The sequence below is a fragment of the Alosa alosa genome, chromosome 11, assembly GCF_017589495.1.
Source record: "Alosa alosa isolate M-15738 ecotype Scorff River chromosome 11, AALO_Geno_1.1, whole genome shotgun sequence".
Classification (NCBI taxonomy): Eukaryota; Metazoa; Chordata; class Actinopteri; order Clupeiformes; family Clupeidae; genus Alosa; species Alosa alosa.
The window spans coordinates 21,477,859-21,498,649 of record NC_063199.1 but is presented as its reverse complement, the minus strand read 5'-3'; the positions used below and the strand labels follow the sequence as shown (position 1 = coordinate 21,498,649).

The 20,791-nt window shown below is 42.0% G+C and overlaps 1 protein-coding gene across 3 annotated transcripts; it reads right to left on the bottom strand.

Moving 5' to 3' along the window:
• Window positions 1-8,515: 8,515 nt before the first annotated feature.
• Window positions 8,516-20,366, bottom strand: LOC125303086 (UDP-glucuronosyltransferase 2C1-like). Of its 3 annotated transcripts, none has more exons than XM_048256598.1 (2): window positions 20,299-20,366; window positions 8,516-10,944 (listed from the first exon to the last, which is right to left on the bottom strand). In XM_048256598.1, exon 2 carries the CDS (start codon window positions 10,921-10,923, stop codon window positions 9,355-9,357), a length of 1,569 nt encoding a protein of 522 aa, XP_048112555.1. In that variant the 5' UTR covers window positions 10,924-10,944; window positions 20,299-20,366; the 3' UTR covers window positions 8,516-9,354. The 3 variants fall into 3 exon arrangements, with proteins under 3 accessions (XP_048112555.1, XP_048112556.1, XP_048112557.1); XM_048256599.1 differs by lacking the exon at window positions 20,299-20,366 and adding an exon at window positions 13,372-13,474; XM_048256600.1 differs by lacking the exon at window positions 20,299-20,366 and adding an exon at window positions 11,173-11,187.
• Window positions 20,367-20,791: the final 425 nt, after the last annotated feature.

Here is a 20,791-nt window from a genome sequence, read left to right as displayed (position 1 = left end):
AAAATAGAAATAATTATCCCAGGAAGTCCCAGAAATATGACTTGAATAGAAGTTAGTTAGTTATTATTAACAATTAATTGATAAACTTTTAAAATACTTTGAGCACTGATGCAGTCAGCATAGGCCTCTTACATTGTTTGCAGGTAGGCCTACATTTCATTCCGTTTTCGATGGTACACGTGAAACAGTGCCAAAACAACCACCAGTGGACAAAAAGAGTATTACATGTGTACTGTTATGACTCGCCATAGAGAATGAATGGGGGAAATTACGGAGGTTATAGTTTGACGATGTCGTACTCCCGTGCAGGCCAGATGCTATATACCACAGACAGGTTTTGGGGGGCCACCCAAAATGAGGTGGCGGGCCGTATCCGCCCCGCGGGCCGTAGTTCGGGGACCACTGGTTTATGGTATTGACAACCGACTGAAGAATTAGCTAAATGAGTTCAGGCAATTGAGAACTTTGTTCAGCCAATGGATTGTATAGTCTGAGTGAATTATGGTTTAAGATGGCAGTAAATAGAGCGAAAGCATTTGGTATCATTTGAACCGTCATTTTATGTAGATTAAGAATTTCAAGTGCCTCCAACACCAATCCTTACCGGGGGGGAAATAGAGGGCCTTCTTTTGGACCACAATACAATGGATATTGGGTCAAAATTAGAATATCACAATATTAGACAATATCTCCCAAGCCAATTAGAGGATCTTTATCAAACTTGGTATACTCATTATAAGGGCTTGATGAACTGATGAAGTCAAAGGTCAAGGTCACATGAGGTCATACTTGAAATATAGTTTTGCTGTGATATCTCCCAACCATGCAGATTGAAGGATCTTCATGAAACCAATACAGTTAATACATCCTACATGCACTGACTAGGTACTAAAGGTCATGGGGTCAAAGGTAAAGTAAAAAAATTTCCAAAGTTATATGAGTCTATAGCAGGAAAAACAAATGACATACAGTATTACGTCATACCCCGCCCAGTAGGAACGGCTGAAGTGCCCTTGAGCAAGGCACCTAACCCCTCACTGCTCCCCCCGAAAGCCTGTAGCAGGCAGCTCACTCGTGCCGGGATTAGTGTGTGCTTCACCTCACTGTGTGTTCACTGTGTGCTGAGTGTGTTTCACTAATTCACGGATTGGGATAAATGCAGAGACCAAATTTCCCTCACGGGATCAAAAGAGTATAAATACTTATACTTATTTGTGTCATTAGTGATTACACAACGTTTGCATTACAAAATGTATTTCTCAAGACAAGAGAAGATAATTATTAAAGCAAACTTTATATTCTGTATAACAATATTATCTTCAATCTCAATAGGTTTAGTTTTTTACTCCAAGGTCCTCTTTTAAACCAGGGGAAATGAAAACAATTGTATTAGTTCATGAGCTTGAGTCCCATTTTGGGGCGATCGGTACCAACTAAAGGCACCAAACTTTATTGTTATTTTCTGATAGCTATATGTGTCTATAATACAAAAATGCATTATGAACATCTGGGACTCTAGCATAGCTGAAGCTTAGTAGAGCACTCAATATACAAGCCATACACCCGGTTTACCTATACCCAAAGATATATGGGCACCAAAGTCCTGAGGAGGGTGAGAAATGTCAAATCCCATGTTAGTTCGCATCTTGAGGATATATGCTTTCAGAAAATATATAGTTTCGGTGGTTGAATCAGTTTTCCCTAAATGGCACGGCCCAAAAGGTATTAGGCTTACACCCGATTTACCTACTGTATACCCAATGTATTATGCATGGGAAGCAAAGTCATGAGAAGGGTGGGAAATGTCAAAACCCACGTTAGTGCACATTCTGGGGGTATATGCTTTCAGACAATATATGGTTTAGGTGGTTTAATTAGTTTTCCCTTCATGGTACAGCACAAAATATATCAGTCATACACTTGATTTACTAATACCCAATGTGTTATGCATGGGCAGCAAATTAAAAAGGAGGGTGGGACAAGTCAAAACCCATGTTAGATCTAATCCTGAAGTTATATGCTTTCAGAAAATATATGGTTTGGGTGGTTGAACCAGTTTTCCCTTAATGGCACAGGGGAGGGTGAGATAGGTTTTTACATATGTTAGATCACCTCCTGAGGGTATATGTTTTCTGAAAATATATGATTTAGGTGGTTGAATTAGTTTTCCCTAAATGGTACAGCCCAAAAAGGTATCAGCCATATACTCTATTTACCAATACCAAATGTATTATGCATGAGCAGTAGGGTGCATCATCCGCCTCACTTTTTGAAAAAAAATTGAAAATCAATCTGTCACTAAAATAATTTTGTTACATTAGCCAAATCAAACATCCATGAGAAATTTTATTGAATTCTATTGATGTTTAGGTGGCCCACCGGGCCTCTGAAGTTTCCAACTAAAGACGTCCCTAGGCTGAAAATATCTTCTTTTTTTTAAAATAACGGCAAAAATAATGGGTTTAGCCCTATAATGTCAATGGAAGTTGAATATAAATATGGACTCCGCATTATTTGGTGTGATCTGTATTACTTCTTGTGATATGGCAGTAGTGTATATGTTGGGGGAAGCAGCCAGACCAACGGATACCTTGTCCTAGCTGAATTACTGAAGCACATCACCCAGGTGGGTGCTACACATTGGACCATTGGTGGTGGTTAGTGAGGTCCCCCTTTCCATGTGAAGCGCTTTGAGTGTTGAGAAAAGCGCTATATAAATGTAACGTGTTGTTGCTGTTGGAAGATGCTATAAAAATTGCCTTTGCCAGGCATTTTCAATAAACAGCATGGAAGTAAACTATCAATAAAAGCTTGCTGTCATGGGTTTTCCCAGTACCAAGGTTGGAAAACAATATACATGTGGCCCACCAAGTCGATGTAAAATACGCATCATATTTGGAAGTTGCCATTTATACTATAATCCGATCAGTCATTAATCACTTCACATTCACTTGATATTTGCTGATTCCCACTTTGTTCTGTTTTCTGATGAACCATCCGAAAGATACCACATGAAGCACCTGAGAACTTGACGACAGTTTGGAAGACGGGATCCAGTGATAATCGAGTCATCCTGAACAAGGCCACTGCCCAAACCAAATATCCAAGACGATTGTCTTGTAGACAGAGTACATTTTGAAGACTGTGGATTGGCATTAGGCTACTAATACACTCTTCACTAAAGAAAGTTCATGTACTGTAATCCTGTGTGATAAAACTACTACTCTACACTAAACACAATATTCCCACGCATGTAGCCTATATCTGATTTGGAATTATGGGATTTTTATAACACTATAGCAACAACAGTTAAAATAAAAATATTAATGACAAGTGCTACAATACACATTAAGGTGTTTTTCATCAAAAAACATATTATTCAAAATAGAAAAAAAAAAAAAACGTTTTTCTGAGAAAAATCATGTATGACAACATAAAGAAACCCAATGTTTATCCAGTGAGCTGTGTGCTTCATGCCCTTAATACAGTTATTATTCAAATAACTACTGGCTAACAAATTGATAATAGTGAAATAATGTGAAATATACCCCCATAGTCCCCCATATTGCCAGGCGATTTCCTGAATTTGGCAACAATTTTGACCATTCATAAAGGTTAATGGTGGGCCACCTAAATATTATCCAATTTACTTCAAAATTTACCAGGAATGTTTTTTTGCTCATTGGAACATAATAAGCATAGGGACAGATTAATTTGCATATGTCAAGGCGGATGATGCACCCTAATGGGCAGCATACTAATGAGGAGGGTGAGACATGTCTCATGTCATGGTAGATCATATCCTGAGGGTATACGCTTTCAGAAGTGTTCCCTTCATGGTACAGACCAAAATATATTAGGTGTACACTTTTTTCACCTAAACTCATAAAATCCCATTCTGGCTGTAGAAATGTATCTCTGTGAGTTTGGAAAGTCCATTACGCATTGTTGTCATGTGTCAGGTGTGTATTGACAAACAAATTAAAACAGGTTTGGCTTGGTGCCCTCTCGTGGTACCGACTTCTCCACTGGTTCATGAACTATTAGCCTGATGAGCCAGACCCACATCAAGATGTTGGGTCTGGGAACTCACCATTGGCAGTGCTCAATCCAGGGATGGATTACTGCACGGGCCTACCAGGCCCAGGGGCTCAAGGGGTCAGGGGGCCCTGAAGCCCAAGCCTATGCATGGAATCATTGCCTCAATATCAACAAATTAGGATGTAGGCTATGAATCTGATTGAATTTAGTATTGGCCATCCCCAAAATGCACCAGAATACAGGAAATCACATCAGACAAATTAAAAATGTTCTGGGGGAGGACCCTCAAACTCCCCCTCCCACATATGTGACAATTAGTGGGGGGCCCTTAATACATCTGGGCCCAGGGGCCCGAAAGTCCATAATTCGTCCATGGCTCAATCCGAGGGGTGGGACAAACGGTTGTATTTCAAATTCCCTCTGCACGCAATAGGATATTCATAATCTATATAAAAAAAAAAAACTGCCAAATATGCTTTCGCTTTATTTACTTCCACCTTTGACCCTTTTTCAGGCTAATTCGGTTAGACTATTAGTGTTTTAAGTGTGATGTCATGTCTTCAGACCCTGGGCTGAAGCGTTTTGTTAATGATGCTCCATAAATCAATGGTATGGAACTGAATTGAATTCAGATCAAATAAGACCACTAATGCAACAACTCTTCAGATAAGCCTGACAACTTTCAGCAACATTTACAAACTGATGTCACTACAACTATCCTTTCTTACTATTCTGACTTTGACATAGAAATGGAAAGAGTTCAAACCTTTCTTCGAGCGTTCTGCTCACAAAAAATAGCTGAAAGTTTTAGGATCAGATCCCCAACAATCCCCAACCAGAATGTATCAAGTAACCTTTGAATTATTATGAAGATATAAATGGCTAATGATTTTGCAGCTCTGAGGACAGATGGCATTTAGGTGTGCGTTGTAACTTGAATACTTAACACTGAGGCTGACTATGTTCTCTTTAGTTGTGCGTTGTAACTTGCATACCTAACACTGAGGCTGACCATGTTCTTCTTAGGTGTGTGTTGTAACTTGCATACCTAACACTGAGGCTGACCATGTTCTTCTTAGGTGTGTGTTGTAACTTGCATACCTAACACTGAGGCTGACCATGTTCTTCTTAGGTGTGTGTTGTAACTATATTTTCCCTCATGAGTGGTTGTTGCCTTTCCCTCCATTTTCCCTTTCCCATACCCCTCACCTGACTCTAGAGGGCACTTTGCTCCACCCCACCATTCAGCAGATCAAAGCATCGCCGCAGACCCGCCCCTGTGAAACGTGAACCAATGAAACACGTGGCCACTTAGCTGCAGACCCGCCCCTGTGAAACGTGAACCAATGAAACACGTGGCCACTTAGCTGCAGACCCGCCCTTGTGAAACATGAACCAATGAAACACGTGGCCATGTAGCCATGTCAGCACAGTGGCTCAAAGCAAACCATCGCCTGAGGGAGCATCGTCCTCGCCTGGCTGGTCACAGAGGGGAGAGGCTCCGGCCCCCGGGTGAGTCCACACTCGCACTCACTCAGGCTCTCTCACGTCCGAGCATGGAGAAGAAGCAGCGCTGTCCGCTCAGCCTACGCTCCGGCATGGGTGGCGGCTCGCTAGCGTCCAACGTGGCCTTCGGTTTCGTGCTGGTGGGCATGGAGAAGCTGGTGGAACTGGAGTTCGAGTGCCCGTGCGACCCTGAGTGGAATCGCCTCTTCTCCTCAGCCTTCTTCGTGATCCCGGCCGTGCTGGCGTTCGTGGTCATGCTGCTGCTGCATGCTCAGCGGCGCCCCCCGGAGGGACGCTACGGCAGGACGCTTGCCATCTCCAGTCTGGTGCCCTCGGCCGTGTGGCTCGTCCTGCTCTTCCTGGACGGACAGTACTTCGCCTGCGCCAAGACCAACTGGAAAGGCCGCTTCGTCCTGGTGAACAAGGATGCCCCCCAGAAGTGGTGTGAACCTGATGGAGACGCAACGCCCTCCACCTCCGTTCCCGAGCTGCTGATGCGCTCCCAGCAACTGTTTGTTCTCTCTCAGGTGCGGAATGTTCTCTCTCAGGTGTGCCGTCTTTTCAGGTGCACTGTTCTCTCTTAGGTGCAGTATGTTCTCTCAGGTGCGGTTTTGTTCTCTCTCAGGTGTGATGTGTTCTCTCTCAGGTCTGATGTGTTCTCTCTCAAGTGGAGTGCTCTCATGCCTTCACTAATCTCAGGTTAACCCGAATATGAAATATTATGAGATATACTTTTGTGGGTGGTGTATATTGTTATATTATTATATATTGTTATACTGTATTGTTTTCTGGTTGGTAAATATTGTTTAGCAATGTCAGTGAAATGAACTTTGAACTTTTCCACGAGCACTTCCCTTTGCCCTGGGCTGTTAGTTCACAGCTGTACATCCTCTTCAGGTAATCGGCATCGCCCTCCTCAGCCTCCTGTGTGTAGGACTCATCGTGCACCTGGTCAGGGAGAGATGCCACATCAACGAGCCGCTACAGGGAGCCAACAGTCTGGAGATGACTCACAGATGATGATGCTTCATTGAGATGACACACAGATGAACAATGATGAACAACAATGATGAACAACGATGAACACTGCTTCCTGGAAATGACATAGATAAACAACGCTTCCTGGAGATGAAACAGATGATTAACACTTTCTGGAGATGACACCTAGATGAACAACACTTCCTCCAAATGACACATAGATGAACATTGTCTTGTGGAGATGATGTAGATCAGGCATGCACAAAGTCCAGCCCTGGTACAGGGACACTGGATTTAATGTAAAGCTGGTCCGTCATAGCTAACGCCATTTTGAACTTCACTAGTTTGCATAGTGCACTGGTTAAGTATACTCTTACACTATGCTTACACTACATAAAGGTACACTATGCAAGATTTTCACCTTAACGAAGCCAATTTGATGGTAAACGAACATGTAATAGGCGAATCGTTCACCTAGCATAGCTATACAGCATAGACATAGTGAGTCGAAAAAACCTGAAAAAACCAGCCATGCAACTTCAAGAACAGCGGCTTGATAAATCTCGCGAGAATCGTGAAACATTACTTTGTTAGTAGATACTGTATAGCTCTTTGGAGCTCTTTGCATTTTCATTGTGTTCGGGGATCATGACAAGTTTGCTATTTACAACAGCAGTGTAAAATATAAATATATCGCGACTCTAGAGGGAGCTCTACAATCGCCAAAAATACCTAAACCTGCATAGTGTACCTTTAGGATGAAAGAGAATGCAAAATGAAGGGCCTAGCCCTCAGGTACATCTACGAGACCTAATCTGGAACCCATCCAAAATAGTTGGGCCACTCCTGACATAGATGAACAATGCTTCCTGCAGATGGCCTAGATGATCTTTCTGGTTGCCAATATGTGCACATTTAAACATGGACTGCACATATGTAGCAAATGCAAGTTGTACAAGACCCGACAGACTAGCACAGCACTGCATTTTATTATTCATCACACAACATGTGAGATTTCTGCTTAAAGACATAATAATAATAATAATAATAATAATAATAATAATAATAATAATAATAATAATAATTAAATAATTAAATAATAATACATTTTATTTAAAGCGCCTTTCAAGTCACCCAAGGACACTGTACAATAAAAGAAAAGGATATAGACATAAGAGTAGCATAAAAACATCAAACAGAGACAGTATATAAGAAACACATACAAATACTGACTGACCACACTTAAATACTGACATGATTGTCTGATGTTTCAACATAAAGTGATATCCAACACTGAAATGATATTGTGGGTTTATGTCACTTTTAAGATAACATTTGAAAGAAACTGATATTTTATAGAAACAGCAAACTGCTTAGCAACAGTCGGTTTCATATATTTCATGAATTATAATGTAATACAGTATTACTGTGTTTTACATAGGAATGTAATAAAATATTACTGTCTTTTGCATAGTGTCAAGTGGTAGAAATTATAATGTAATAAGGTATTACTGTGTTTTACATAGTGTCAAGTGGTAGAAATTATAATGTAATAAGGTATTACTGTGTTTTAGTGTCAAATGGTAGAAATGCTCCCTGCCATGTTTCTCTTTGTGAGACTGAGCTGCATTCTTGACGTCCCAGAGAGTCCAGTCCACAGTCCTGCTGCAGTGGGCTCAATCACTCCCAGCTGCGCGGAGGCAAGGCCTGAGGGAGTGGGACGTGCTGAACCTGGGCTGTGTGCACGCCGCTGCTCTAGCAGCACCTCCAAACACATGGAAAACTCAATGCAGCCGCTGGACTTTTATAATAAATCTCTAAGCTTGCTTTTTATATGCATATCTTTACATCTCTGTACAATCACTACATTCTCTAAAAGCATGATGCATCATATAATCTATAATATATGCTAACTTTATGCATCACAGTAATCACATAGGATAATATATGGTAATTTCTTAATTATTAGTGGAAGAGTTAAACACACATGGACACAGGTTTTTCTGTTTATTTACAAGATCTTAAAAGATAAGGTCAACCCGCTTCAAGTAGTAAGCTGCTGTCCATCGTCATATAATCACATTATATATGCTAACATGGCTAGTTAGCTGCTGTCTTCAGTAGCTGTATATCTGCGTGGGCTGTAGTCTTCATGCTATATTCAGGCCATATTCTCCTGTGCTGTATAGGCTAATATGGTGCAGCTTCACCACCACAGCTACACCCACAGTTCGGGAGGTGGTGTATGCAAGGGCACGATTCAGGGGGTGGTGTATGCAAGGGCACGATCCAGGGGGTGGTGTATGCAAGGGCACGATCTAGGGGGTGGTGTATGCAAGGACATGCTTTTCAAGTATCTGGCTTGTTAGTTTTAAACCAAAAAGCACAGGTGTTCTGACAGTAAACACCCCATTGTCCATGGGAATGTGCTGATCGACACATCATGTGCAGACGTCTACCAGGATGGAGCTATGTGGCCCAGGATGGAGCTATATGGGTGGAGCTATGTGGCCCAGGATGGAGATATATGGGTGGAGCTATGTTGGCCAGGATGGAGCTATGTGGCCCAGGATGGCGATATGTGGGTGGAGCTATGTGGTCCATGGTGTATAACTTTAGGTCAATAAATGCTCTATCAATACAAACTATAGCATGATGATAGTAAGCAGTAGGGCTTCAACTAACAATTATTTTCATAGTTGATTAATCATCATGACAATTATTTTCTCAATTAATCCATTAGTTATTTGACCGATAAGATGGTGGAAAAAATGTCAATCACTAATAAGGAGATATTGTCATATAATTACAGCATTATTATATTAAGCATTACTCACTTTTGACTTTCTTTCTGAATAAAAGTGCACAGCATTTTTTGATTGCCAGGAACATAATCAATAGTAAGACCAGCAGAGCCATGAGCAGAGTGAGAATGACGTCTATAGAATGATACGCGATCCAGGACATCCTGAAGGACTGAGTGCGCAGGTGAGGGGCGCCTCCGTTCCTCATCACAAACTCGATCCAGAAAATGGCGCGGTCCAGAGGCTTCATGGGCTGGTCATGGTGGATCCTGGAGAGCCTCTGCATGTTCTCGCTGTAGGACGGCTCATAGAGTACTTCCTTTAGCGCTTCCATGAGCACTGCTCTGTCCAGAGTGGCAATGTCCACTACCTTAGCAGTTCCCTTTGCCTCCATTCTGGACAGGTTATCTGGCTGATCAAACATCAGAGGCAGGCCAAGTATCGGGACACCATGGTAGATTGCTTCTTGGACACCATTAATGCCCCCATGGGCTACAAACACTTTAGTCTTTTGGTGACCCAGCAGGTCATTTTGGGGCATCCAGCCCACCAGTAAGGTGTTGTTGCCAAGAGTCGAGGGCTTGGCCCCTGTATATCTCCAGATGACCTTTTGGGGAAGCTGAGCAAAAGCTGCAGCAATCTCGTCAGTGATGTCACTAGGGAGCTCGGCAACCAGAGTTCCAAGGGACATGATGATGACCCCATGCTCCCCAGAGCTTTGGACAAACTCTTCCAGGTCAACAGGAAGTGGTCTAGCTGGCTTGCAATGGAACCCACCCATGTGGACCACATTGGGCATGATTGGGTGTGGAAACTCAAAAGTGAAGTCATATCGTACAAGCCATAAATCTGCATTCCGGAGCAATGACACAAAGTCAACATCTGGTCCAAAAAAACGATTGCAAAAATCTGTGTAAGGGGCAACCATCTGTTCGAGGAGCAGCTTATTCACCATAAACATAGACCAGTTCAATATTCTTTGAGAGAAAGACATGTGGTCAGTAAGCCCAGTGCCAGACACAGGGACATAGGAGGGAGGAGCAGGCCCAATAAGAGTGTGTAGGTCTCCATAAAGTGTCCCCCTGACATTGAACACCAGGGGGAGCTGTAGGCGGTAGGCTAGGAACACCCCACCAGCAATTACAGGGTCACTCAGAACTAAGTCGTACTTGGCTTCTTGGAGTGACTGCATCAGGGCCTCATCAGTAAACATAGCAGACAACATTGCACACATATACCTATGTATGTCAGAAAATAGCTTCATTAACTCAATTGTAAGTTCAATATTCCTGGTGGTCTTGCCTTCTATGCGTATATTCAGAAGTGTCTTTACCAAGGAGTTGATGAACTCCTCAACAGAGTCATTGGAGGGGATAGTGATGGTTTTGTAATGGGGAGATTCCTCTTTAATGAACCAGCTGTTTGAGTCTCGCACTACAGTAATGCTGTGGCCTCGGGAGTGCAGCTCCTCAATGATGACCCTCATGTTCACCCAGTGGCTGCCATCTACTGGGAACACCAGCACTTTACCTCCCCTGGCCCCAGAGAGGCAGACAGACAGCACTGAGAGAGCCAACAGCACGGGACTGAGCATCCTGATCCAGCACTTAGGACACTAAAGGGACAAGAAGGGTTCAGAGAAACCATCAGTTTCTGCCAGATGTGATGTGATCATAATCAGGTGTAAACAAGTTTATAATTACAAATATACAATACAGGGACAAGAATGAATACTCATTTGCTATCAGCAATGAAGATTGGGTTTGTACCACTAATTTAAAGTGTACAACAAATGCCATTTTAAATAAAAAAAAAAAAATTAAATAACATTTAATAACATTACCAACTGTCAGTTTGACCTGTTCACTCAATAGCAGCCGTGAAAGATCCATTAGGTGACTGGAAAAACAACTTTGCTTGAAATATTGTTTATCAATAGGCTACACTTCTTGTTAACAATAAGTGGAAGATATTGTCTTGCAATCACTGCCAGGGTGAGACTTAGCCACTGTAGCCTACTGTTGCCTACAGAATATTTCAGGATCTAAACGAGCTCAACACCTATTTAGAAATGAGGAGGAGGTAGGCTAATAACAGCATGGGGTTTTGGCGCAGCCTACATGACCCACGCGACTGCGTGGCGGCGACATCCGAGTCTCAACTCTATGGCTCTGGGTCAATCATAAAAAATATCGTGAGACAAAAAGCCATGACATGAGGTAGCCTACAGTAATTACAGAAGTACGTTAACTGGAACAAAGTTAGTAGGCTCTCGTAGAATTTCGATATAGTAGGCTAAGTCAGAAGCCTGAGATATTTTGTGGCCGTTATTAAACGGGCATCCCTAATTAATAGCCTAGTGGTTTAATATTTATTCACAAGTTAATATTACAGTAACAACCAGCTATGTTCCAACAACCAACATGTGTAGGCCTACTAACGTTAGCTTATAGCTCACATGCATGGTAACTTTATCATTTTTAAGAGTTTGTCTCCGCGATTGACTTTGTACAGTAGCCTATAGAACAAACGCAAGAGTCTGTTCAGCGTGACTTTTGAGCAAGCACGTGCAGAGAAGGGGGGCTACAGGGGCTCTAGCACCTGCCCTTTTGCCCCTTTGATGTCCAAGTGCCCTTTTGACAAGACCCGTTTTTTACTTTTTAAAATTTGTAATACTTCCTCTAGTTCCAACATGAATATTCGCTAAAAGGTCTCATTAATAGTTTGTGAAATTAGAAATTTACAAAAATAAAAATTTTCTGTGTTAATTGAAATGCTTTGCGGCCATCAATCCGTGACGTCATACATTCAGTGAACTCTCAGAAGGTGCACGCAGGCACAGTGCTATGGCAAGCCGTTCAGGACATAACGTCTGTCAAAATAACGCCTCCACTTGTAGATTTTTTACTTCTTCAGGAGTAAAAAATAGACGTCTGAGCGTCAGACGTCATATTTTTACGTGTGCCTCGCGCGAAAACTTTGCGTCTGACGTCAGAAGTAAAAAAATGATGACTGGGTGATTTGCTGCAATGCCAGAGCCTATATGCCAGAGTAGACACAGCATTGGCTGCTGGAAACAGGAAATGCAGCAGAAGAAACAAGATGCCAGAGCAATGTGCAGCATATTCCTGCTCAAATCGGTGGATCATCGCAAACAGGGCTCAGGGGATTACTTTTCACAAGTAAGATTTAGCATTATTGTACTATTGGTTGTATTTTGTGAATGCAATATTACCAGAGAGTTGAAAAGGAGCCAGGATCTTTGTTATTACTGTATGTAAATCGTAGCCAGCTAGCTAGGCTACTTACTAGGTGTTCAGGTGCTCACCTGGCTATGAACTGAGACTTGATAAGTCATATTCCATAACACTGACTTACATTACAACTGACACAAGAATGCTATTGTAGAAATGAATCAAATATTACTAGTATAACATTGGCCGGCGAATTTTACACAAGTGGCACAGACTGTAGCCTACTGTATTATCAGGCAGTTGCTACTTGTAGCTTAGCTAGTAATAAGTGTGTTGGTGGTAGCTTCACTATTTCCTGAATAAAGTAACTTTTCAATAGCTTAACTTCTTTATATGAAGTAGCTTGGCCAAACAAGCTACACTTTTCTTGTCATGTGAAATTAGCACAATTTAAAGTAGCTTCCTATGTAGTGAACTAGCCTACTGCTGTGTTTGAGTTACTAAGCTTGCTACATTTGACTGGGGTGGTAGTTTTGTTTAGTGGAGTTTTATTCATGGCAGATTAACTGATAGTTTAGCTAACTACAATTTCCAAGTAGCTTGCCCAACACTGTATTATTCACATGTAATTCACCCAAACAAAAATAAGATGCATCTCAAATCCCTTTTCATTCATTTATTTATTTTATATCCCCCCAGAACTGCCTTGCTCAAGGACTACCACGAATGAACTGAACGGTCTCCTCACACCCCTGGAACTGAGGAAGGTGCAGCTCTACATTGTAGTACTGCAGGGCATCTGCTACAATGTGACTGAATATTTGATTTATGAGCTCCACCTTCATCACCTTTTTGGTATGGCCACTGCTCTGCCCATGACCGGAAAGCACTGCAGAGGGTGGTGAAAACTGCCCAACGCATCACCGGTTCCTCACTCCCCTCCATCGAGGCCATCCAGGGCAAGCAATGCTTGCGTAAGGCGCGTAGCATCATCAAAGACTGTTCTCACCCCAACCACAGACTGCTCACCCCACTCTCCTCAGGGAGGCTTTACAGGTCTCTCCGCACCTGAACCAGCAGGTTCAGAGGAAGCTTCTTTCCTGCGGCTGTCACCCTACTAAACTCTAGCTCAGCATCCCGGTGACATTCAACGAACTTAAGCCCCTATCACCCCCCGCCCCCGCCTGATGCCTCCTTGTCTGTGCTTGTTGAGGTGTCCACGACCATGGTGACTAAAGCCTGCCATGGTCGTAGAGTATATACTTATACTATATACTATACGACCATGGCAGCCTTGACAAGGACAACAAGGAGACGGACATCCCCCACCCCACCCCCTCACAACTGCACTACCCTATCCCATCCATAGTGTCTATTTACAAACTTATCCATAGCCATATTCTACTGCTCTTCATCCTGCACATACACTTATTCTTAATACTATTATAATGTTACTGTTTCTGCACTACAATGGTACTGTTCCCACACTGCACATAGCTGTACATCTGTACATATCTGTTTATATGGTTTATACTAAATATCCATATTTATTCAGTTTGTCTGTAATATATTCACTGCATAATACACTGCATATATCTATATTTTTCTTACTACTACTATAATGGTACTGCCACTACATTGCACATATCTGTACATGTTGTTCAAATTACATGGCCATATGTATTCTGCTCTTCTAAGGTTACTGCTAATACACTGCACATACTTATATTTAATTTATACTACTCTAAACCACCTTCTGAAAACAACTGTACACTACTGTCTACACTGCACTATATATTTTGTCTGTCTATGCACCAACTACTTTGTATATCACATTGCACTGCTTTTTTGCACTTCTGGTTAGACACAAAGTGCATTTCGTTGTCTCTGTACTTGGACTCTGCACAATGACATTAAAGTTGAATCTAATCTAATCTAATCTAATCTAATCACCTGCATTCGTCACTGTCTCCTATTTTCCCATTGTCTGGATGACTCAGTCCTCTTTTATGGAGTTTACCCAGTTTCATTATAATAATAATAATAATACATTTTATTTAGAGCGCCTTTCATGTCACCCAAGGTAACTTCACAAATAAACAAAAAACAAAAAGGTTGTAAAATTATAGTCATCTCAAAAAACTAAATTAAAAGTAAAAGTAAAAATAAAAAAGTAAAAATCAGTCAGTCAGTCAGTCCATAAGCCATCTTGAAGAGATATGTTTTAAGTGTGCTTTTAAAGTCAGTAATTGAGTCACAATGTCTCATGTAGTCTGGCAGTGAATTCCACAGCTTGGGGGCTATGTAGCTGAAAGCCCTCTCTCCCTGGGTGCTGAGGTTCACATTAGGGACATACAGTAGGCCTGCTGAGGAGGATCTCAGTGAGTGGGCAGGAGTGTAGACTTCTAGGAGGTCAGTGAGGTAGGTGGGGGTATAATTGTGTAGGGCCTTGTATGCCAGGAGTAGGACTTTGAAATGTATTCTGTAGGCAACTGGAAGCCAGTGCAGTTGCATCAGTAATGGTGTTACATGACTAGTGGATTTGGAGCCTATAATAATCCTTGCTGCAGAATTCTGAATTAGTTGGAGACGATGGAGTGGCTTGTTAGGGATTCCGGACAAGACGGAATTACAGTAGTCAAGGCGGGATGTCACATACGCATTTACAAGGACTTCTGCACTCTGCTGGGTGAGTGCTGGGCGAAGCCGTGCAATGTTCCTTAGATGGAAAAAAGCACTTCGAGACATACTGTTTATGTGCGCACTAAATGAAAGTGTGTTGTCCAGTATGACACCAAGGCTCTTGACCTGGTTGGAGCAAGGGATGGTGCTGCCATCTATACAAAGGGTGAAAGGTTCCATCTTAGCAAGAGCTGATTTGGAGCCAACCACTAAGAGCTCAGTCTTACTGCTATTCAGCTTCAGGTAGTTTTGTGTCATCCACAAGTTTATGTCATGCAGGCAGGCAGTAATTGCAGCTGGAGGAAGAGTGGCAGTGGGTTTTGCAGATAAGTAGAGCTGGGTGTCGTCAGCATAGCAGTGAAATTGAACACCATGTTGCCTGAGGATAGTGCCAAGTGGGAGGAGGTTGATAATAAACAACAGAGGGCCCAACACAGACCCCTGGGGTACCCCTCTTGTCACAACACTGCTCTCAGACTTGCAACTCTTTATTTGTACAAACTGTGTCCTTCCAGAGATAGGAGGTGAACCACTGGTGAGCAGCTGCCCCCGCTTACTCCGATATTGGCTAAGCGTTCCAGGAGAAGATGGTGGGAGATGGTGTCAAAGGCTGCACTGAGATCAAGGAGAATCAGAATGGAAATAAGTCCATCATCAGCTGCACAGAGGAGGTCATTAGTAATCTTAATCATGGCCGTTTCAGTACTATGCATAGGACGAAATCCAGACTGGAATGGCTCGAAGAGGTCATTGTCCTTCAGGTGATCCTGGAGTTGAGTTGCCACTATCTTCTCAAGAACTTTGGAGAGAAAAGGCAAGTTGGAAATAGGCCTGTAATTGTTGAAGTTGTCAGAATCCAATCCAGGTTTTTTCAGTGTTGGTCTGACAATAGCAGTTTTAAAGGATGGTGGTACAGTGCCAGAGAGAAGAGAGGTGTGAAATATTGATGTAATCATCGGAGCAATAGATGGCAGGCAGCTCTTAACCAGGCTTGTTGGAAGAGGGTCCAGCTGACAGGTGGAATAATTGCACTTTTTGATGAGGCCACAGATGGTACTTTCAGCAGGGAGACTGAATTCACGGAGTTCATTGATGGAAGGTGAGCCCAGAGTGCTCAGTGAGTATGATTGTTTCAACTGAGTAATGGAACATTCTAATTGTTGGTGAATTGCATTGAATTGAATTTTGGTATTGAAAAAGTTCAGGAAGGCTGAGCAGCGTTCATCAGAGAGTTCCTGGTGGGTGATGTTATCAGGTGGCTTAAGGAGACTATTAACAGTAGAAAAGAGAGCCCTGGTGTTTCCTTGTCCTTCACTGATTATCTTTGCATAGTATGATGTTTTTGCAACACAGAGTGCGTTTTTATACTGATGCAGGTGTTCAGAATACATGTCTTTGTGTACATTAAGACCAGTCTTTTTTGACAGCCGCTCCAGGCGTCGGCCCAAGGATTTCATATGCCGAAGTTCAGGTGTAAACCAAGGAGCAGAGTGCACAAATGCAACAGTTCGCGTCTTCATAGGAGCAAGTCTGTCAAGTGCTGTAGACATGCAGTCATTATAGTGGTCAACTAAATCCCCCAATTAAGTATTAAAAGCAGGGGAGGGATAAGTGGCAATTAGAGAAGTGAGTTCCTCTGGGTCCACCTTTTTAATGTTGCGATATGACATCACACACTGAACCTTGGACTTCATGACAGGCAGATGGGTGTCAAACAGTACAGCTTTGTGGTCAGAGATGGGTAGTTCAGCAGTACTGATATTGACAGGCTTGATACCAGAGCAACAGACCAGATCTAAAATATGTCCTTTGTTGTGGGTTGGAAAGTCAACATATTGTGTGATCCCAAAGGAGTCAAGCATATCCATAAAGTCTTTTGTAAATGCATTAGAACATTTGTCCATATGTATATTAAAATCCCCCATCAGGATGACATTAGGAGACATTGCATTCAAAGCAGTAAGAACAGTTGAAAGTTCAGGAATAAACATATTTGATGGTTTAGGTGGTCTGTACAATACCGCAATAATGGTGTACTGCCACCTGCTGTCTGTAGCACTTTTGTTTTCAGTCTAAGTGTATCTAAGCAATTTTAGCAAGGTGGACTGGGAACATACAAAATTACATGCACCAGTTGTGCATGTAATGTCACCAGCATGACAGTAACCTCTGTCTCACTGAGCCTGTGAAGACACTCCCAGATTCTTTACTGATTGCATTGAACGGGGCTGATCTCAGCCGTTTTTAAAATGTTTCTTAATTCCTCTTTATTTGATTTCTTCATTGGGGCTGGAACCTTTCTGTGAACTGTGAATAACACATGCTGGCCTTTTTGTCTTGTATTAATGAACTGTTACACTTACTTATGCCAAAAACCAATGTCTGTTTTTTAACGATCAGAAACAAACCAACAAACTTGCACTTTTCAATGTTTATGGAACTTTTCTAACAGATATTGAACCCAGTTACACCATTTCCTTTACTTATGCCAAACCAATGACTGCTTATCAAACTTTATTTTTGATGGCACTGAACTTAAATATGAAAACACTTGAAAATGTTTATGGAATTTTTCTGTCAACTGTGAACTACATTTAACTCATTACAACTTGTATCAAACCAGTTTTTGTCTATACTGTCAAACATTATGGATTATGTTCCCAGTTTTGATCTGGGATGTCATCACTTTATATGATATACAGTATCAGAATATTCTATTACTGTTAAGCCACTATGAATATTAAAATACACACAACCATGTTTCCTGTATCAGCTCTTCTACTCTGAGTCAATTTACTCAGGTTTGTCACTAAACCACGTAGCCTACTTGGAATAGCCTACCCCTCAGGTGTCTGAATGGCTGATCTCACACTCGATCAGTAGGAAAAATGTGGGCAGGGGAAGTGGTTGAGCACTGCTCTTCCATGCCCACATCCACAGCTGAAGTGCCCTAGAGCAAGGCACCTAACCCCCTCACTGCTCCCCGAGCGCTGCTGTAGCAGGTAGCTCACTGCGCCGGGATTAGTGTGTGCTTCACCGTGTGTTCACTGTGTGCTGTGTGTGTCCCTGTGTGTTCACTGTGTGCTGTGTGTGTTTCACTAATTAGTGTGTTTCACTAATTCACAGATTTGGATAAATGCAGAGACCAAATTTCCCTCACGGGATCTAAAGAGTGTATATATACTTATACAGAAAGGTTCCATAAACATTTAAATGAGATCAGCCATTCAGACACCTGAGGGGTAGGCTATTCCAAGTAGGCTACGTGGTTACGGGTGCAGAGAGACCTGTAACGCCTCCCTGAGGGGAGTGGGGGTGAACAGTCTGTGGTTGGGGTGAGAACAGTCTTTGATGATCATTTGTGGTAGTCCTTGAGCAAGGCAGTTGTTCTGGGGAGATATAAAATAAATAAATGAATAAAAAGGGATTTGAGATGCATCTTATTTTTGTTAGGGTGAATTACATGTGAATAATACAGTGTTGGGCAAGCTACCTTTGAATTGTAGTGAGCGAAACTATCAGTTACTCTGCCATGAAAAACACTACACAAAACTACCTCCCCAGTCAAATGTAGTAAGCTAAGTAACACAAACACAGCAGTAGGCTAGTTCACTACATAGGAAGCTACTTTAAATTGTGCTAATTTCACATGACAAAAGTGTAGCTTGTTTGGCCAAGCTACTTCATATAAAGAAGTTAAGCTATTAAAAAGTTACTTTATTCAGGAAATAGTGAAGCTACCACCAACACACTAGCTAAACTACAAGTAGCAACTGCCCGATAATATAGTATAAGCTACAGTCTGTGCCACTTGTGTAAAATTCGCTGGCCAATGTTATACTATTAATATTTGATTCATTTCTACAATAGCATTCTTGTGTCAGTTGTAATTTAAGTCAGTGTTATGGAATATGACTTATCAAGTCTCAGTTCATAGCCGGGTGAACACCTAGCTGGCTACGATTTACAGTAATAACAAAGATCCTTGCTCCTTTTCAACTCTCTGGTAATATTGCATTCACAAAATACAACCAACAGTACGATAATGTTAAATCTTACTTGTGAAAAGTAATCCCCCGAGCCCTGTTTGCAATGGTCCGCCGATTTGAGCAGGAATATGCTGCACATTGCTCTGGCATCTTGTTTCTTCTGCTGCAACTATAGCGGCTGCATTTCCTGTTTCCAGCAGCCAATGCTGTGTCTACTCTGGCACATAGTCTCTGACATTGCAGCAAATCACCCAGACGTCATTTTTTTTACTTCTGATGTCAGACGCAAAGTTTGCAAAGACGCAAAGTGGCACACGTAAAAATATGACGTCTGACACTCAGACGTCTATTTTTTACTCCTGAAGAAGTAAAAAATCTACACTGTCATTTTGACAGACGTTATGTCCTGAATGGCTTGCCATACAGTGCTGCAGGAGACGTTTGGGAGAACGGTAAGGTCACTTGGCAGTTAGCCTATCTGAACATGCAATAGCATTCAGCTTAGAGAATAAAATGTTTAAAGTTGTTTCATGTTTAATGAAGTAGGCTATCAAACCCGTTTTAACCATGTCATGGTCCATCCATTTCAATAACCTGGCAGCTTCGAAAAAGGCTGAACGTTAATAACATATTCTGTTTAGGTTACTATGTTATAGTAGCTTAGGTTAGTAGACCTAGTTCATAAAACAGAGTAGGCAAACCTTTTCTAAATCGTCATAAGCCGACGACATAGGCTACTGTAGTTGTTTAACTAACCCAACTCCACACGTCGTTCTCTGTTTACAGTAGGCTACATTACGCGTCATTTCACTCAGTGGCCACACGCACAGCACGTGAATCTGCAAGACACCAGCTTGCTAATGGTTCACTGTGATAAACATTAAAATTATAGCCTGACAAACCAGACTAGGCAATAACATATTTGCTGCCGCTAGGGTTAGGGTTAAATGCCGCACCCATTTAAGTTTTAAATAAAGTTAACACATTTTCTGAAAATTTTGTTCCATGTGCCCTTTTTTTTTCATTTGAGCCCCTGCCCCTTCAAAGGTCTCTGCACGCCCCTGCTTTTGAGGAAAGTTACGTTGCGGTAATGATAATGCTGACCTTTAGTGAGCACCACACTGAATCGTCTTCTACGCAGCAACAACAGAATGAAGCAGTGGGGAGGAGCAAGTCAGTTATGTGTGTGTGTTAGAGAGAGAAAGAGAGAGGGAGAGAGAGTGTGTGTGTGTGTGTGTGTCATACCTCTCAACACTCCCGTTTTTCCCGGGTTTCTCCCGTATTTCAAGGTCATCTCCCAGCACCCTCCCGTTTTGTTATTTCTCCCGGAAAACTCCCGTAATTTGCATGGCCATCAAAAATTTTAAAATCATTGATCCATTCAGGTTGCCAGGTTGTGTATGAAATACACCCTACACATACACGATCACTTAGTTTCAATTTCAACTTGTCATAGGCTAAAACCTGGCAACCCAAAACCCAAATAAGGAAGCGGGTGCCAACTGCGCAGCCTGAGTCTCGTCGTAAGCAAGCGGGCTAGTTGAATGGCCTACTCCAGAACTAGCTGTTGTGAAATTGTTGGGAATTTAATTGATTA

Excerpts from the sequence above, each read along its gene's own strand:
- LOC125303086 (XM_048256598.1), bottom strand. The coding sequence starts at position 10,923 with ATGCTCAGTCCCGTGCTGTTGGCTCTCTCAGTGCTGTCTGTCTGCCTC.